The sequence below is a fragment of the Nanorana parkeri genome, unplaced genomic scaffold, assembly GCF_000935625.1.
Source record: "Nanorana parkeri isolate BGI_ZX_2015 unplaced genomic scaffold, ASM93562v1 scaffold629, whole genome shotgun sequence".
Classification (NCBI taxonomy): Eukaryota; Metazoa; Chordata; class Amphibia; order Anura; family Dicroglossidae; genus Nanorana; species Nanorana parkeri.
Window position 1 is genome coordinate 404,831 of NW_017306897.1, and position 18,012 is coordinate 422,842.

The 18,012-nt window shown below is 43.6% G+C and overlaps 1 protein-coding gene across 1 annotated transcript in view; it reads right to left on the reverse strand.

Moving 5' to 3' along the window:
* Positions 1–3,860: 3,860 nt before the first annotated feature.
* WISP1 (WNT1 inducible signaling pathway protein 1) overlaps positions 3,861–18,012 on the reverse strand; it is a 56,812-nt gene continuing 42,660 nt past the window's right edge. The window contains exons 2-5 of the mRNA XM_018563076.1: positions 12,927–13,203; positions 8,017–8,274; positions 6,395–6,588; positions 3,861–4,398 (exon numbers count right to left, since the gene is read on the reverse strand). Of these exons, the coding sequence (XP_018418578.1) occupies positions 4,099–4,398; positions 6,395–6,588; positions 8,017–8,274; positions 12,927–13,203 (1,029 nt within the window). The 3' untranslated portion in view covers positions 3,861–4,098. The remainder of the gene's footprint in view (positions 4,399–6,394; positions 6,589–8,016; positions 8,275–12,926; positions 13,204–18,012) is intronic.

Consider the following 18,012-nt stretch of genomic DNA (forward strand, 5'->3'; position numbering starts at 1 on the left):
ATTATATCTTTATTTTATATATAAACATTTATTACAAGGCATATATATGAAATAGAGTTGGCAACGGATGATGGGCTTTCTAATAGGAAAGCCCAGCACTTTGAACTTACTAGTAAGATGCCATAGTCTGGGGAACAGGGAGTGTCTATTATTCTATTCTACTTTTCTACTATTCTGCTATTCACAGCACAACTTTGAAGAACATGGAACATTAGCATACAGCTCCACCTGCTGGTGCACAGTGGTAAATATATCCCCGTGCAATATTTATTTCTTTACCTGATTAAACTGTTTTTTTTGTGTTTTTTTTTAGTACTGAATAAAATAAATAAAGACAATATAACAAAAACACTATAGATGACCTGTAAATATAAAATATATATATGTGAATGTGATCAGCTTAATACCAAAAAAATATCAATAAGTATTAAAGCCCAACTCCAAATAAAACATGTCTCAGATAACATAGAGGGCTTAGGACCTCAGGTGGGAAGGTTCTGCAGATTTCTTGTCCCAGGGACACAGTGTTCCACCCCCTGATACCCAGGCTGATGCCAGGACAGGAAGTTAAAGTGTATGTAGTTTAATCTGCTCAGATGTTCCTTTCCCTGGTTCCTCCCTCCTCCCTCATCAACATACTAATGGCATTTAAATAAAACCTCTCTGTTTTCATGACATACCTTATGTTATACCCAGTGATGTCATCAGTGAGTCACTTCACCTTTCAATACACGGCCCAGATGATGCTATATGTCAGTGGTGTCAAATCTATGACACGCGTGCCACTGAAGGCATGCAAAGGCCCCTCTGGTGGCACGTGAGCCTAGGCAGGGGAGTCAAACTCGTATTGCCCGACGCCTGACACAGACAGTTCCAGGTGCTGGTGGGTATTTTTTTTTCTACATTTAGCCCTGCTTTGGGCAAACAGGGCTAAATGTATAGCGGGGAAGCCACCACTCGTTTAGAACAAGTGGTCTGGGAGATCACTTGTATGCAGCCTGCAGGTCCATCTCGCTCCCTCCATGGTCCGCTACCCCTCCCCCCCACCTTCCCCTGCAGGCCACCTCTCTCCCCGCTGGCCGCCTCCCTTCCTTCCGTGGTTTTCGGGGCCTCCTGCTCTTCTGGGGGACCCTGGACTATGGCAAAGTAGTGCAGAGCAGTAAACGTCTGCCCTCCACTCTGCTCCGTGTGAACACTGATACAGCAGAGCTGCACTTCGTGGCCTTCTCATCTAAGCTGTAGACATGTGCAATTCGTTTCGTTACGAATCGAAATTCGTACGAATTTTCCTGAAATTCGTAAATGCGGAAGCATCCGAAATCCGAATTGCAGTTTCCGAATTATATCCAAAATACGAAATTCCGTTAACGAATTTTCGTTCCGTTACAAACATTCGTTATATTGAAGTTAAAAAGCAAAGTATATTTATATTGGAGTTGATGGTAGTTTTTTTTTAAGTCCGAAATACGAAATTCGGATCCGGAATCCGTTAACGGAATTCGTATTTCGGATAAAAAAACAACTACCACATCGACTCCAATATTAACAAAGGTATTTTTGCTTTTTAACTTCATCATAACGAATGTTCGTAAAGTTACGAAAATGTGCCGAAACTAACGAAAATTCGTATTTTGTACGAATCCGAATTGAGTTTCGGATACGAATTACGAAATACGAAATAACGGATATTCCGAAACGGAACAAATTTTTTGACGGCGTATAGTGCTGTGCTAGAAATCCTGTACTGGAAGTGACAGGTTCAATCAAGAGAACCTGTCACCTCCAAATGCTATCACACAGGGGCTGGTTAGCTCCTGTGTGATAGCAATAAATGTTAAGTTAAAAAAAAGTAAAAAATAATAAAATAAATAAAACAAAATAATTAATAAAAAAGCAAAAAATAATAAAATCAATAAAAATGATAAAAAATAAAGTAAAAGATAAAAGAAATATAAATTTAAACCGTAAAAAATAGGGAAAAAAATAGATAAAAATAAAGTGATAAAAATAAGTAAAAAATAATAAATAAAGACAAAAATTAAATGTTTAAATGGTTGAATATGTGCGTTTCCCTATTTTGCCTAAGGCAGTGATGCTGCACATTTTTTAAACCCCAGTGCCCGAAACTAAAACACAATACCAAACTTATTTTCAGTGTTGGCACTTTGAGATAAATAAATGGATTTTTCGTCGCAGTTTGGGCACTCGGGCTCAGAAACGTTAGCCATCACTGCTGTATGTCCTCCAGCCAGGAAATGAGGTGGGCCCTATGTGACTTTCTCCAGCTTCTAATACACATGGTGAGAAGAAATCTCCACATTTGGGACACATGGAGTTGGGTTTTAATGCTTTTAAAAACCTGGTTTCTGTAATTAGTTTGAAAATGAATATATACATTAAGTGAGTGAGTGTCGATAATGTTTTCTTATTACATCTGCATCCTCTGCTTCCTGCTGAGTAGTGTTATAAGGTGACTGTGCTTTAATGCTTGTCGCTCCCAGTGCAAGTCTATGAGTAAGGTCTCAGTTGACTGAAAACAACAGACTCTCCATATGGCTGAGCTTATCTCAGATTCATCCTATCAAATGAGAAATAGAGGGGCTGCCATTGCCAACCTCATTATAGACATGCCAATTGCCTGTCAGTGACCTGGAAAAAAATACAAAGATCAGGGAAGTCAGGGAAAAGCCAAGAGTGTAAGACTATACCTGGCTGTTTGGAAGCTTCTTCCGCATTTGCAGGAAATAAGCGCTAATACGCACGCAACGGAACATGCGCGCAAGGACGGACTAACGTGACGCACAGGAAATGATGCAGCTTCCCTGAATAGATGGCCCCATTTAAACCTGCTAGTTCTATAGATCATTGCTGAATGGTCTTTCAGCTTGTATGTGTGTTGCAGAGTTCTGCTGCCTTGACACGGATCCCCTTAGACTACGCCAGCCTACTGCCTGCCCCTGACCTCTGGTTGCTCCCAGACTATTCTTCTGCCTGCCGCTCTTGTACTTCGCTGTCCGATTGGTGTTGACCCTGGCCTGCCTGATTCCTTCCTGCTCCAGCAGTGTTCCTCATTGTCCTTCCAGCTGCATCCACACCTGCTTCCTGCTTCATTGGAGACCAGCTTTGGGACTTAACCAGGCACAGTGCCCTACACCCTCTGGCACCGGTGCTGCTCTCTCACTCCCTGTCTCACTCACTGTCCTCTCACTCCGTCTCCACTCTCAGGAGTGTGGGACAAGAGTTGCAAAGGAGGCCTCCTCAACTACTCGGTTCTCTACCAGGTACGTGATAAGTGTCCCTATCAGCAGGGCCGTCGCTACCTTATTCGCCGCCTGGGGCAGCCAGGAAAAGGGGGAGCGGCGGGTTAATGCACTCCAGAATAGTACAAGCTGTTATCCACGGAGAAGGGGGGGGGAGTTTGAGCTGAGCTGTCAGCCACGTGGGAGGCAATGGTCGGCCAAGCTGTCAGCTGGGTGGGGGGTACTGTTAGTCACCCATGCTGCTGCCTCCCCAGTGGGGTAGGGGGGATCTTCCACACTACCAAGCTACCAAACATTGATGCTGAATGGATGAGGACATGGGTCTTCATAGAAGATCAGCTGCAGCATGTCTACTGTCAGCACTATATTATGCACAAACGACTGGTCTTGTATTGTTGAAAAGAAAAGGTTGCCCGAGTCTACGTCTACTTTAAAGGAAAGCAGAACAGTCGATATCTGTCATAGCTCAAGCTCCCATCCAGTGCTGGAGGCTGACAGGTCCCCTTTAACACTGACCATGGTTTTGACTCTTCGCTTTAAATAAAAATGACACACAAACAAAAAGCAAAAAGTGGCCCGGTGAATAAACTATTAGCTTTGCTCACCTTAAAAAAAGCAAGAATATATTATTTGACACTTTATACATTGTAACATCTTCATACAGAAGTGCTGTAAAAATGATATAGAACTTCCAAATAATAATTTAGGCAGCTGGTTATTAAATGACATGGCCCTGAGACAATGCACGTGAAAGCACCAATAACAGCATAGTACGTCTCTTCCCCTGATTGTTTCTACTAATGAAACATTTCTTCTTTTGGTTTTGTTTCCTGAATGATCAGTTCCCTATTTCGGTGTAGTCGTGGTAGCTCACCAGCTCTGAAAAAATGTCATTGATCTTTTTGCAGCCGAGGTTACAGAAGCAAGCATTGATCCACATGACGTTCCAGGACACGCTGGTGCCGTCGGGGCAGTCGTAGTGGACTTGGATGGTTTTGGATTTGTAGGGGTTGCAGCATCGGTCGTCAGTGCACACCCCGCAGTATTTGGGTCTGTAGGCTCTTCTGCTCACGCAGCCTGAGATTGTGAAGTTCTTTGGTTGCGGTTCACGGTAAACCGCTAAGCATTTTTTGCCTCGCTGTAAAAAATAATAAAAAGAGCAAGACATTAAAGGTAAATCTTATATGAAGTCAAATACAAAAAATATGCACTTAACCTATTCTATTTTTGGCTATCTTTCCTCCCAGTGGTGGACGGCATTCAAGTTGGCAGACAGCAGTACATGGTGCCTCTCCTTAGTGGTGGCTTGTGGCTCAGTTGGCCGCAAACATGACACCACATATGCCTCTCGGCTCCTCGCAGCACCTACTCACCATTGCCGTATATTTCCTCTGGCTTGCTGATCAGGATTGACCCTACGGACAAGGAGGTGCCTTATTCAATTTATTTATGCCTGCTCACTGGACATTTGGAAGGATTTAGTAATGAACAATAATGCCCTTCCGACCCTTCACTTTCCCCCCCACTTGTAACCTTCCCTTACCTCCTAGTAGGAGCACATCACATGACTGCAATATACCCCCTCACCTCTGCTCACATTTACATACATATTTAGAGAATATGGTGGCGTATGGTGACTCCTTAGTGGTGGCTTGTGGCTCAGTTGCCCGACAGGACACCACATATGCCTCCTGTCTCCTCCCAGTGCCTACTCACCACTGCCATGTATTACCTCTGGCGTGCTGATCAGGATTGGCCCTATGGTCAATGAGGTGCTTTATTTTAAGCTTTCTGTGCCTCTTGACTTGAGATAGTGTACTGCTGTTCATTCCTGTCAATGACCTTTGCTATGTTCATTGATTACACTTACTGTCTGCTGCCTGCCATGAGCTTTGCTATGTTCATGGATTACAATTACTGTCTGGTGCCAGCCCTGACCAATGCTACTGACCCCAGAGTTCACCAATCTGCCAACCACTAGCTACTAGTCCATGCTCCACCCGGTGCACCTGACAAGCCGTGTGCCTGAAGCTTTGGTACATCTCCATCACTGCACAGCACATCAACTCTTTACTTTTGCCTTGGGACTGCTCGTGACAATCTACAGCCAGAGTATATAGCTTTGTGTCATAAATCCTAATGGGCAACGAAGTACCGGTACACCTGCTTGTCTTAAGGGAAGTGGGGCAGCCATAGCCCAGATAGCAAGTAATTGTGCTGCAAGTTTGAAAATGACTTGCTAAACTATTGCAGACTTGCCAAGCTTCACAATTTTCTTGCACAATTACAGCGAGTCTGCATTGCAAGTCTCCAGACCAGCGAGCTTGCAGAGCTCTTGCTAAGACCTGCAGGACTCTTGCTGTAGACTTGCCAAGCAAATTTTCTACAAATTCAAAAAGTGTCAACTGGAACTTGTGCTGCAAGTGTTCTGCAAGTCTACAACGTGCCAGGAATATGTGCAGCAAGTTAACAAAATTACAATTTAACCCCGACACAAGTTTGTGGCAAGTTATCCTTGCTATCTGGGAGGTGATGTTACACTAGCCTGCTGTTTACTCTGACTGGGGTTTTTGCACTAGGGCCATACAGCAGATTGCCGCTGGAGCCACACAAAATCCCTGCACCACTGTGTAAAGGGAGAATGAGCATATCCATCCCTCTTCCTGCTAAGGAGTGTCTAGTGCCTCACTGACCACACGCACAGTTTAAATCCCCATGTTGCCACATAAAGTGCCAAAGCACTAGTCACATGGACTCAGCGAGAAGATCTTATGGAAATATCAATAACAGTTTTTTAATCTGAGCATTGATCCTCATGGAACAGAAAAAAAATAGAATTCCATAGAAATTGCATTGTATGTGCTCAGCATAATTCTGCTCAGATTCATGGAAATTTTCAGACAACCTCCATTTTCAATTAGCTTTCAATCACAAAAGCAAGGCAGCCAAGCTAGTTCAAACAAGGTTTCAATAGAAACTGTTGGAGGTGGTTTGCATTGATCAATTTGGCTGTTTTTTTAATATTGAAAGTTAGTACAGTTAGGTAAAAAGGGTAAAAAAGGTAACAATGGCTCCGTGAAGATCTCCTATCATTAGAGTTCTTGTTTCACAGCCTGACCTAGAAGCAGGCTTACCCGGAAGTGCTGTGTGATGTCCACCTCGCAGGGTCTCAGGTTGCATAGGCGGCTCTCGGTGTGAAGTTTACACTTGTCATTATCGTTGGAGATGCGCGTGGATATCCCCATTCCGCACGTCTTAGAACAGGGGCTCCAAGGAGTTGTCTGGGTGATGCAGTTGTTTTGCCAGGTTTCAGTCTCTTCACGATAAACTGAAAGAATTCAGAATTGATTTATGCCTAAGTGGACAGTTGGAGGGATTTAGTCATGAACGATAATGCCCCCTGCCATTCACCTTCCCAATGAAACCGCATCCACTCACTTGTTATATCTCGTCTTGACTATTGCAACTCCATCCTCATTGGCCGACCTCTACACAGGCTATCCCCCCTTCAGTCTATCATGAATGCTGCTGCTAGACTCATTCACCTAACCATCCGCTCAGTGTCTGCAACCACCCCCTGCCAATCCCTCCACTGGCTTACAATAGCCCAAAGGATAAAATTTAAAATATTAACAACCACTTACAAAGCCATCCACAACTCCCCTGGCTATATCTCAAACCTTGTCTCAAAGTATCACCCCAACCGTCCCCTCCGCTCTTCAAAAGACCTCCTGCTTTCCAGCTCCCTCGTCAACTCCTCTCATGCTCGCCTCCTGGACATGACTAGAGTCTCTCCCATCCTCTTAAACTTTTTACCCCAACCTGTCCGACCATCTTCCACTCAGACTGCCTTTAGGCGATCCTTCAAGACTCATCTCTTCAGGGAAGCCTATCCCGCCTCAACCTAACCACTGAACTATCACTTTCTCAGACAATTCATCCCCACACAGCTACCTCCTCATGTATCACTTGCCCCTCCCTTTTAGATTGTAAGCCCTCAGGGGCAGGGCCCTCCTTACCATCTTGTCTTGAATTGCATTGTGATTGTAATGTCTTCCTTATATTGTAAAGCGCTGGGCAAACTGTTGGCGCTATATAAATCCTGTATAATAATAATAATAATACTTCTAGTAGGAGCACATCACATGACCACAATATACCCTCTCACTTCTGCTCACATTTACGTGCATATATGGGAAAAAAGACTTGACCTAGTTAGCTCAGAGGTCCCCATTATCCACTTGAACAGGGCCGGTGCTAGCATTCTTGCCTACACAGGCAAGGTGCATTTATGCGGGCGTCGGGAGATAGGAAATCCACACACCTGCTGCCCCTCTACTCCCTGCTACCTGCCCTCCGTTGACCTTGTGGGAATTCTGGCCCTGCATACCAATGCTCACTCACTGTACTGTTTCAATGGAAATGCAGTGTTGTCACCCTAGCACTTCCTCCCCATGTCAAAGTATCATTCTGAAGGATGCTAATATTCCTATGTGATATACAGTACAAAAGAACAAATACTAGAGGAAGCCTCTACACATCTGCATATGAAAAATCAAAATAAGAACATTTCATAAAAAGCTTTGAGCTCCCTCTAGCGTTTCTTATGTCAGTCTTCAGACAGGTTTTGAACCCTAATGGCACATCATTCCCCTTCTATACCACTTCTGCATATATAAATGTGTCAATCACTTTTTTAAATATATGCCAATTAACAGGACAAGCTCCATTTTATGTGTATCCTCACCCGACGTACCAGGAGAAGCAATATGGCGGGGAGATGCTTTTCGGAACCTCTTGGAGTCGTCACAAACCCATTGCTCGCAACACTTTCCTGCCATCTTAACCCGCTTGGGGTTCTGGCACCAGACGAGAGGTGGACGGGAGTTTACGCACAGTGGGGTGCAACCCACGGCGCCATCCAGACACGTACAGTTGTACTTGCAGTTTGGTTGGAAGCTCTGGCCATTTCTATAGCGTACTCCATTGAGAACACAACCTACTCCTGTCATCTCTGGAAAACAATTGAGAAATGGTTTAAGCATTGCACTTAACTGTGGAAAACAAACCATATAGTGTACATTAAACTAAACAATGGCTCACATAAACAAAAAAACAACAAGGAAAACCCTGGAAAAAAACATAAACATTTAACTTTTTACAAAGTTTCCTACTTTTGCTCTCTTCTTACTTATAAAAATATACGGTAGGTATTTGATAAAAACATTCCATTAAATTTAGGACCCTATTTAGGGCCTTATCGAAGTCCCCAACTTTCAAAACCATCAACAACCTCTCCGGTAATACTAAAATCAATTATTTTGCTAAAGAAGAAATTGCTGTTGCCAATAGAACCCCGGAAATCTCCTTCAGGCATAGCTATTTTTATAGCTATTTGTTCTTCACAGATATCCAAAATTAACTCCCAAAAGATTCTATTTGTTTTACCATATTAATTCAGGGGGGTTCCACTTTCCACTCTACATCTCCAAGTAGATCTACACTATATGGCCAATGGTTTGTGGAAACTTGGCAATCAGAAAGGTTCTATCTGTGCCAAAAGCATGTCGCCACCCTTTTAAATTATTGAGTTCAAGTCTTTCCAATGAAGGGTACAGTTATGCTGCAGCATATAGAGATATTTGAGACAATTGTTCACCTACAACTCTGTGATAACAGTTTGGGGAATGCCCTTTCCTATTCCAGCATGACTGTGCCACTGTGCACAAAGCCAGCTCCATAAAGACATGATGAGCTTAGTTTGGAGGAACTCAAGTGGCCTGGATAGCATACAGCATACAAAGACATTTTAAACAATTATGCACCTACAACTTTGTGGTAACAGTTTGGGGAAGGCCCTTTTCTGTTCCAGCATAGCTGTGCCATGGTGCACAAAGCTGGCTCCATTAAACTTGATGAGCTTGGTTTGGAGCAATTCGAGTAGGCTGCTCAGAACTTTGACCTCAACCCTATTGGTTATATATTTAGATGAAGCACTGAGATCTTGAGGAATGCTAAATTATTATGTTTAGGAGAACATTATATCAGGATACAGCATCATACAGCATTCAGAGAGAACTTCCTGTGTATCATAGATAAGTATGAACATACAGAGTAACATTGCACTACAGCGCCATCTACAGCTCAAAGGACATAATATATGCTGTTGTATTTTCAACAAACCCATCTGAACAACTTTAGGATAAATTGCACACTGATTGTGAGCCACGTTTTCTCATCCAACATTCGCACCTGGCCACATAGATGTTCTTTGGGCTGAATGGGCACACATTTCCTCCAAAAAAACCTATGGAAAGTCTTCACAGAAGAGCAGAGGCTGATTACAGTCCCAAGGAGGGCAACTGCATATTAATGTCCAAAGTATTTGATCTTGATGTGGAACAAGCTAGTGTCTTTGTTCTGCTGGATTTGCATAGAAAAGTGACAGTCTCTAACTGGAGGAAAATTTCCTCCCCCCCCCCGCCCAACACACCCAAGAGATGAAAGGGCATAGGGCATTGGGAGGAGAAGTTCAGTATGCAGCAGCAGAGGAAGAGGCAACATCTTCTTCCCTTTGGAAAAAAAGGATCCAGGCCCACCATGTGAGAGAGGGATAGTGATGGTTCTTCCTTATCCTGGGTGAACATGGCACAGTCAGGTTGGGAAGGGAAGAACTAAATTATGCTGTAGGTTCTCCAGCCAGGGAATTGGGAGGGCTCAATCTGACTTGTTGCAATTTCTAATGCACACTTTGAGAAGTTCACAGCGGTAAGCAATTTCAGTCCAGGAGAGGAGCCTGTACAACTATGCAAGACTGAAGGGAAGGCCGGAGTTCAAAGTCAAGTGTCTCAGCCCTGAAGTTAAAGCAAAGTCCCCTAAAGTGCTCTTTGGCCTAATAGCAAACCGTAGTACCTACTGCTTACAAGTTCATATAGGCGTCATGGTCACAAACCTTTGATCATATGGTGTATCATTAAATTTCACAAAACACATAAGTCATTTTAGCACATGTTACATGTTACATTACCAAGTTACATGATTATTCTGAGAAAAAAAATCTGCTGCTCTGAAGATCCCTCAAGTGACTTCAAGCCTAGGCACCCTACATCACATGATCTATGACAATCAAAAGCATTGTATGGTTTTCAGGCCAATAGAAAGTGATGCAGACATGCTCTGTTAGGACCTGTTTGGCTGACTACAGTGAGATAAGACATTCAACAATACAGACAGGAAGCAGAAGCTGCCTATGTAATATGTACAGATATGCACATACTGTATATACAATAATTGAGAACTATACATAGAAACTCGGTGATTCAACATTAAAGCTTCACCTCAGACATTTTTTTTTTTTTTTTTTTTTTTTTTTTTTTTTTTTTAGAGGAGAGTTATAATTTTGCCAGTTGTTTATTCCTCTCTGTGACCTCATTGTGGCGATATTCCCTCACTTCCTGTTCCTGTCACTCTTGGGAAAAGTTGTCACCCTTCCTTACACTACTAAAAATTATTTTATCTGTGTCTATATTGAAAATGTTTCCATCACTTCATGTCTAGATAGGAAGAGGGGGGAAATCTCACCTGTGGGGTCACAGACAGCAATAAAAATCCGAGAGAAGCTCAAACCCTTCCCAGCTCCAACCAAGATGAAATAAAAAAAGATTTAGCTGAAAAGGAATGTAGCCTACTCTAATAAAAAAAATTTAAATAGCAACTGCAGCCATTTTTGGTTTAACCCCCTCAGTCCCTGGGCCTCTTTTTCCTTATAAAATCCTTCAGCATTTCCTTTTGGCAATGACTCGGTTGTGCACATTATATTAGTTTCCTCTACTAGTCTACCCAAACTTATTATACATTGTTTTTTTTATTATACATTGTTTTTTTATTATACGTGTTTTTTTTATTATACGTGTTTTTTTTATTATACATTGTTTTTTTTTATTATACATTGTTTTTTTATTATACATTGTTTTGTTATTTTACATTGTTTTTCTTGAGGCAAAGAGATCTTTAATTTGTTGGCACATTTGGATACTTTTATTCCTCAGGTTATTTAGAAAGAAATAGTGAAAAAAGTAATCAGTTTGTGTAACTTATTAGAATAATATTCAGATAAGATGAAGTCAGGAACCAGATCTGAACCGAGGTCTGTGCTGTAGCTGGCAGCGGTTCTACCTGCTGAGCCACCTCAGAAGCTTGGATAGCTCCCTGCCTGATCTCCTGTGTAATCCTCAGGAGTTTCTGCTGAACTCCTTGCTCCTCCCTTGAACTTCCTATTTAAGCCATGCCCGTGCACTTCCTGTTTGCCAGATTATTGTGCTCCTGCCATTATCTTACATTCTTGCTCCTCCTGTGATACAATCCGCTCATACAGCTTCCCGTGTTCCGACCTTTGGCTGCTAAATCACGACTACTCTCATCGACTTCCACTTCCCGCTACTATAACAGTGAGATGGGTAGGGTTGCCACCTGTCCAGGATTCACCCGGACTGTTCGGGTTTTTAATGCTGTGTTTGGGTTTTATGGCAGCTGAAAACCGGGACACAAGATGTCAGACACACTGGGGCAACCAAAATTAAGATAGGGGCTACTGACCCCCCCACGGAAAATAGTCTCAACTGTGATATTTACATATGAATGGGCGGAGCTATTTACATATGAATAAGCCACAACTCCTTCTCCCCCAAAAAAGTCTGCGCGTCGCTTAAATGTGTTTGGGTTTTGCTTGAAGAAAAGGTGGCAACCCTAGAGATGGGGTGTTATAAAAACGAATGGTACACCGGTGTCTGGGTTTACCCTGTACTGGAGTAACATATGGCAATACAAATGTTTTACACAACATAACTTAACACTAATTTATAAAAGCTAAACTCTTGTGTGACCCTCTGGACATGTCGGGGGCCTCACTTGAGGACCAATATACTCACTAAGTTGATCACCATTGCTTAAAGTCATGGGTGAGCCAAAAGGCTGAATCACTCACGAGCTCCTTATTTTATATTTGGCCATTCAAATTGTGAGATTTCGTGGCTGAAATTTTCTTCTCTATTTAACTCAAGCATCTATTTTTTTTCTTTCTCTTGCCAAAATTATTTTGGATAGGGTGTGGAAGGGTTAGAACCTCTGTAAGGTTTTCACTGCATGTTTCATTGACCCTTCTCCTCTTTCTCATCCACACAGATAAAAAGAGATGGGAAATCTCCCTAATGAGTATAAAAAAAGTAAAACTTGAAGGAAGTTCTAACTCTTCAACCTCTCCCTCCCAAAAAACCTTTATGTAAAAGCCATTAAGGAGAGTGGGACCCCTCATAATGTCAGCAGCAAGTGGGTGGAGCTGGGAACCCAACCACAGATATCTCCCAGCTAGAGTGCTACCAGTAAACATGTAAACATGTAATAAGAAATGTTATTACATGTTTACTGGGTCTGTCACGATCTAGTAGTAACCTCTATCTTCTGTAGCCAGTCTCATCTAATGTTTTTCATGTTTTGTGCTGGTTACAGATCTGGTTGACAGACCATCTAAGGGTAATAATGTATTACTCGGATCTCCAGGAGTAAAATTACCTATTTTTTCTATGGTAGTGAATGGGTTGACCCTTTAACACACATGAGCAGTAACAGCAGTATGCAAACATATGCATAAAATATATATATGATACTTACGTCCGCAGACACCTACTTCGTACCTAGGAATGTCCCTGCTGTAGTCACAATATAGTCCTTTGTGTGGGTCACATGTGTCTGCCTCCGTGCAGTTCTCTCCACGTTGCTTGGTGCATGTTTTGCAGCAGTCACAGCCATCTGTGACCAGACTGACCCCTGGGGGACACACAGGGGGGACGGGGGGGCAGTCACATGGCCACTTACAGTACTGAACCCGAACATACTCTTCTGTGACAGCAGGGGTTGGAGGCATTGTGGTCGTGTTTTGTAAAATGACCTGTAAATGACACAAGAAAAAAAATTATTAGCAAAAATGAAGGTTCTCATTTATCCAGGTCATGGTATAGCTAGTAGAGTTCTGCTTCTCCTTTCTGTTCAATGGTCCCATGCAGTGGAGTCCCGGGGCCGGGTGTCGCCCGTAGCAGTTACCGGGTGACACCTTGCCGTGACATCATCGCGCATGCGCGGCGATCTTATTGATACCTGCCGGCGGCCATCTTGGTGATGGACGACGGCAGAGAGAGGAGAGGACAGTCAACCGGCGGGATTAGGTATGCGACCGGGTCCCCTCCTCTCTCCCGAAACTGTCGGGCGCTCGGCCCATGACCGAGTGCCCGACTTTTCAGAGGGAGGTGACACCAAAATGACTTCAGTCATTGGTGTCACCCCTCCAATGGTGTCACCTGGGTGTCAATGGTGTCACCCCCCCACCCACACACAACCCCCTGGTGACGCCACTGATCCCATGTTCATTTGGTCAAGCTAAAACAAAGGACCATCAATCAGAGAGGAGAGGCAGGACACACAGAGTAATATAGTCATCCTGTATGTATATGAACATTTTAAAAGAAAATGCAGAAGGATCTTTAACAAACATCTCATCCTTGTGTCCTTCAAGCCCAGCAATACACTGAGATAGAAGCTTGAACATCCTAAAGACCCAATACTCGAACACAGGTGAAGTAACTTGGTCTCTGCAGTCCAATATAGTGAGGAATGCAAAGATCTGTACATTGGGGGGACAACAACCTCCCAACAAATGAATGGCCCAACAAAGAAGGGCAAATTGTACAGGTTAAGACTCAGAAGTCTTCCTACACCTTAAAGTGACATTAAACCCTCAGCTTTTTTAACATAAACCAATACTGAAATGTGCGCCTTACTGTAATCCATGGTAGTTTCCCTTCTCTTTCCTGCTCTTCCTTTTAAATCCGTATCTCTTCTCATGCTTGGGGAGAACTTCCCTTTGCAGCTGAGAACCAATTCCTTGTGGGAACACAATTGGAAATTCCGAGGAAGCATTGATTAGCATTGTGTGATATTGTCCAATCACATTCTCAGGTGTTGCAGTAATCTATATATATTGAATGGTCGGGGAACCTGTGTACAATGTAACCTACCCGAGCAAATATTATCAAAGACAAATATAGGAATTCAACCTGAGCCAACATTAAAGGAGAACTATGAGGTGAGTGCTTTTCACTCACCTCATAGTTCTAGCCGACGACCTGTGACAATGAGACTGTCACAGGTCGGCTCAGTAGATCAGGAAGTGAGCGAACATATACCGGCGTTCGCTCACCTCTCGATCCTGTCACAGCTCTCTGCAGTGACAGGGGAGGGGCTGGATTCCCCCTCCCTGCTCCGATCCGCTGGGCGGATCCAGACATAATTGTCGGGATCCGCTCCAGGTGCGACGTCTCAGTATACCGCGAGCTGTAGCTCGCGGTATACTGAGCTTAGGGTGACGGAAGGACGCTAGTTTGTGTCCTCCTGTTACCCTAAGGAGAACTATGGGGAAAAGCCTTAACCCCATAGTTCTCCTTTAAAGAGACTTTCGAAGAGAACCTGTACAGAGAGGCTGTTATTAACACTTTATGGGTCCCCCTCTCCTGTCACAGTTCTCTAGCAATCTGTAGATAGCAGCTGTGACATATTTTATAAAATCCCCGAAATCTGTTCTACGGTGTGTGTCCAGTCTGCCTGGATACAATTATATCATCTCTACTTTCCCGATTGGGTGGAATTAATATTTTCCTCTGTTGGTTTGCTATCAGCCAATAGAAAAAGGAATACATAATGTATAATAATATATGGTCCTAGAGAATTAAGCTACAGTTATATTACAGAGAATGGTGTTGTGTATGAAGGTAAATATAAAATACCGCATGATAATGTTTTTGCTGCCTTCTGCCCTGCCAGCAGATAAAGCTCGTGTCTCCTTTTTTTTATAAGTGAAGTATTGTATTCTCAAGTAAAAGTTTTCAGTTAGACAAAGGAAGCTGTAAAGCATGCTGCATCTGCTATACGATCTCTTTAGGTAACACACAGGGCTCTGGGAACTCTTTGTAGCTTATTAAATGTTTCTTTATAAAACAACGATTGTATATATGTTTTTATGTCTTTGTGTCTTAGTCCGTACTGGTCATCTTAGTTCATACTGGTCATCCTAGTCTGTACTGGTCATCCTAGTCTGTACTGGTCATCCTAGTCCATACTGGGCCTCTTACAGGGCTCTCACTTCTCCTGCCTTTTCCAAACTCTTCACCCTTTTGTGAATAGCCCTGTAAATCTTTAGCCTGTACTGATCATTTTAGTCTGTACTGGTCTGTACTGGTCATCTTACTAAGTACTGGTCATCTTGGTCCATACTGGTCATCTTAGTGTATACTGGTCATCTTAGCGTGTACTGGTCATCTTAGTGTGTACTGGTCATCTTAGCACATACTAGTCCTCTTAGTCGTCCATACTGGTCATTTTAGTCCGTACTAGTCTTCTTAGTCTGTACTGATCATCTTAGTCAATACTGGTCATTTTAGTTCTTACTTGTCATTTTAGTCCATACTGGTCCTCCTTAATTTGTACTGGTTATCTTAGTCAACACTGGTCATCTTAGTCCATACTGGTCATCCTAGTCTGTACTGGTCATCCTAGTCCATATTGGTCCTCTTAATCTTTACTGGAACAAAACTAACCTTACACGTCTATCAAAAATGATTCTCCCCGATGTTCTAAAATATCAACATCCGATGTATACTGCGTAAGAAGCACATTGTAATTCCTATTTAATGGATCTGATAAACGATAGGTCGCGCTAGCAGCTGGTGGGACGCGTCTCTGGCCTTCCGCCCATCTCACAGTGAAATGTTAAAGTCTGTGTTAATCCCGGAGCTTTTCACCCCGAACATACGAGGAAACGCAACGCACACTTAATACGCCGCGTCCACACCGTATTATGTCAATCACCCAGCTGAAGCCTGCAGTCCTTCCTCTCTGTTCTCCGAGGGGTTTGGACAAGACTGTTATTCTTTTCTAATGGCCTCTAAAGTGTCAGAGGATGAAAAGAAAGTCATTAACTCCGCCGTGCGGAGCCGACACCGACTGTACAAAGCCCAGGCAACGAGAACAAGTTACAGGGAAACTTTTTTATTGCTGGAGGCTGTGATGTACATTCCTGGGAGGTGACATCACAAAGAATGGTTGGATAATACATGTCTGAGGCCGGGGGCTATCCAGGAGCGCAGTGCAGTCCAGGCAGACCGTCACTGACGCGGCTGCCAAATCGCAAGCACAAAAATGAAACTTGTAGGCGGAGCGTACTGCCAAACGGCAAGGTGCTAACATGTACAGGAACCTATAGATAGATAGATAGATAGATAGATAGATAGATAGATAGATAGATAGATAGATAGATAGATAGATAGATTTGATATACACCGAATGCCTTTTAGTTTGCCAAAGCACTGTGCATCATAAACAATTGCCATATTTCTACTGTTTTCCTCTATTTTGCATCCTTGGCTACATCTCAACACTGTTGATTACTTGCAACCTCTTTGCAGCCACTTCCTGTCTACATGTACTGCAGTAATGGCTGCATGGCATTGCTCAGGACAGGTTTCCTGATGGTGACAGCAGTTGACTGCGTCTGCCTTGCAGCACTGGGGGTCCCTGGTTTGAATCCCAGCCAGGGGTACTAACTGCATGGAGTTTGCATGTTCTCCCTGTGCTTGTGTGGGTTTCCTCCGGGTACTCCGGTTTCCTCTCACACTCCAAAGATATGCTGGAAGGTTAATTGGCTCTTGTCTACATTGGTCCTGTATGTGAGATAGGGACAGGTGCGTCCCGAGGCCGGGTGCCGCCCGGAGCGGGTATCGAGTGACAGTCCGCCGTGATGTCATTGCGCATGCGCGGCCACCTTGGTGATACCTGCTGGTGTCCACATTGGTGGAGAGAGGAGGGCATGTTCACCCGGTGTGATGAGGTATGTCGTCGGGTCCCCTCCTCTCACCTGCCACTGTCCGGCTCTCAGTCCATGACCGAGTGGCCGACTTTTCAGAGGGGGTGACACCAAAATGACTGTCAGTCATTTTGGTGTCACCCCTCCAATGGTGTCACCCAGGTGTGAGCCGCACCCTCCTTGTGACGCCACTGGATAGAGACCTTAGGTCCTTGAGGGTAGGAGGGACTGATGTGAATGTGCACCATGTAAAGCACTGTGTAAATTGTTGGCACTATATAAATACCTGTAATAAATAAAAGTCTCTGTGGCGGGGTGACAATACAGGAGCACCATTGGAACACAGGGACAAATCGTTGTCACCTTATAAGAGGATGTGCCTGAACAAAAGCCTTCATGGCAGGATCACCGGAGAATATGTTAATGAGAGCTGCAGATTTAAAAAATATTGAAGGCAAGGTAAAGAAGAAGTCCGGGCAACATTTTTATTAACCCTTTCAGTGGGGCTACCCCAGCACTGCAAGGGTTAACTGTTTGTTTTGGTCTAGGGAGGAAAATAACAAAGTTATTACTAAGTTATACTCACCCGATACTCTAAGCCGGCTGACAGTGACAGCGCTCCCTCCAGCCTGTCTCCTACGCTGCAGCGATGGTATGTCCCTTGATGTGCCCAAGTCCTGTACACTGTGTATAGGAGGCGATGACTCCGGGACCTTAGACTGCTGCAGGGGAGGTGGAGAAACCCAGAAAAGCCAGTTCTGAGGATCAGGCAAGTATACTTATTTTTATTTTCCTCCCTAGGCAGAAACGAGCAGTTAACCCTTGCAGTGCGGGGGGGGGGGGGTG